Source organism: Diuraphis noxia, unplaced genomic scaffold (genome assembly GCF_037042655.1).
Source record: "Diuraphis noxia isolate RWA-SAM2 unplaced genomic scaffold, SU_Dnox_SAM2 contig0003, whole genome shotgun sequence".
In the NCBI taxonomy this organism is placed as follows: Eukaryota; Metazoa; Arthropoda; class Insecta; order Hemiptera; family Aphididae; genus Diuraphis; species Diuraphis noxia.
The window spans coordinates 9,998,811-10,000,000 of record NW_028301713.1 but is presented as its reverse complement, the minus strand read 5'-3'; the positions used below and the strand labels follow the sequence as shown (position 1 = coordinate 10,000,000).

At 23.4% G+C, this 1,190-nt stretch overlaps 1 protein-coding gene across 2 annotated transcripts in view; it reads left to right on the top strand.

Annotated features, from left to right (window-relative positions):
- The window catches only part of scu (hydroxysteroid 17-beta dehydrogenase 10), a 2,372-nt gene extending 1,968 nt beyond the window's left edge, over window positions 1-404 (top strand). For both annotated transcript variants that reach the window (XM_015520307.2, XM_015520306.2), the window contains exon 2: window positions 1-404. This exon is cut by the window's left edge and continues 505 nt beyond it. In XM_015520307.2, the coding sequence (XP_015375793.2) occupies window positions 1-278 (278 nt within the window). In that variant the 3' untranslated portion in view covers window positions 279-404.
- The last annotated feature ends 786 nt before the right edge of the window (window positions 405-1,190 follow it).

Below are 1,190 nucleotides of genomic sequence, written 5' to 3'. Positions count from 1 at the left end.
CAGCCAGCAAAGGCGCTATTGCTGCTATGACACTACCTCTCGCAAGAGATATGGCATCACAAGGCATTAGGCATTGTTCAATAGCTCCAGGATTATTCGATACTCCTTTACTAAATCATTTACCTGAAAAAGTTAAAAACTATTTCGCTGATATGACACCATTTCCTAAAAGATTAGGTCAACCAGAAGAGTTTGCAAATCTTGTTGTAAGCATTGTCAATAATCCATTTTTAAATGGAGAAGTTATTAGAATAGATGGCGGAATCAGATTAATCTAAATCATTTTTAGTGCCTATTGTAATATATTTTAAGTTAGTGCTTCTCCCTATTATATTGATATGTTAAGTGTTAAACTTTAGTAGTTGTCAATAATTAGTAAAATTAAATGTATTTATCATTTTTAATTAAGTGTTCTTCTTTATTATATAGAAATTACTTATCGCGTGATCTCTTAAATCACCATAAGGCGTTATATTTATTATGTGCATGTAAGCTATTGATTGTCTATTTAACATATACTTGTTTAAAAAAGGAAATTTATTATTGAAAGAAAAACAGTAAATATATATTTTTTTTTATTTTTTTTATTTATATCAGCCACTTAAAACTAAATGTGATGCTTAGAGCCAACATCATAATAATATATAAGAATATAATATAAAATTTTAAAAACATAAGAAAAACATGAAAATATATTAAGATAAAACAAGTTTAATTTATTAAAATAAATTTTTTCAATAATAATACTTTAATATGAATGCTTAAAACATTATTAAATTACTTTTCTGTTAGTATTTAATAACATACATTTTTAATTAAAATTAAATATAAATCTTTAATAAAAACTGTTTTAACTTGGAATAATATAATATATATTAGGTACTTAATAATAAAATCCATTTTTAGAAATAAATTAATTTTAAACTAAGATAATTAAATATTGTCTAATTTAACATTTGAAACACATACAATAACAATCTTAATATATATGTTTAGATACAATTAAAATAGAAACCATTTTAACAAACTTTATTTGTACAGTTTCAATATTGTTGCAGCACTAATTTCTACATGTGCATTCTTAACAGAAACTAAAATACACTTATTAATGAATTTCTGATTTCTCATGTAGGTATATGTATCTAAACCAACGAGACTTTAACCAAGAAACAACAGAATGAACAAAATAC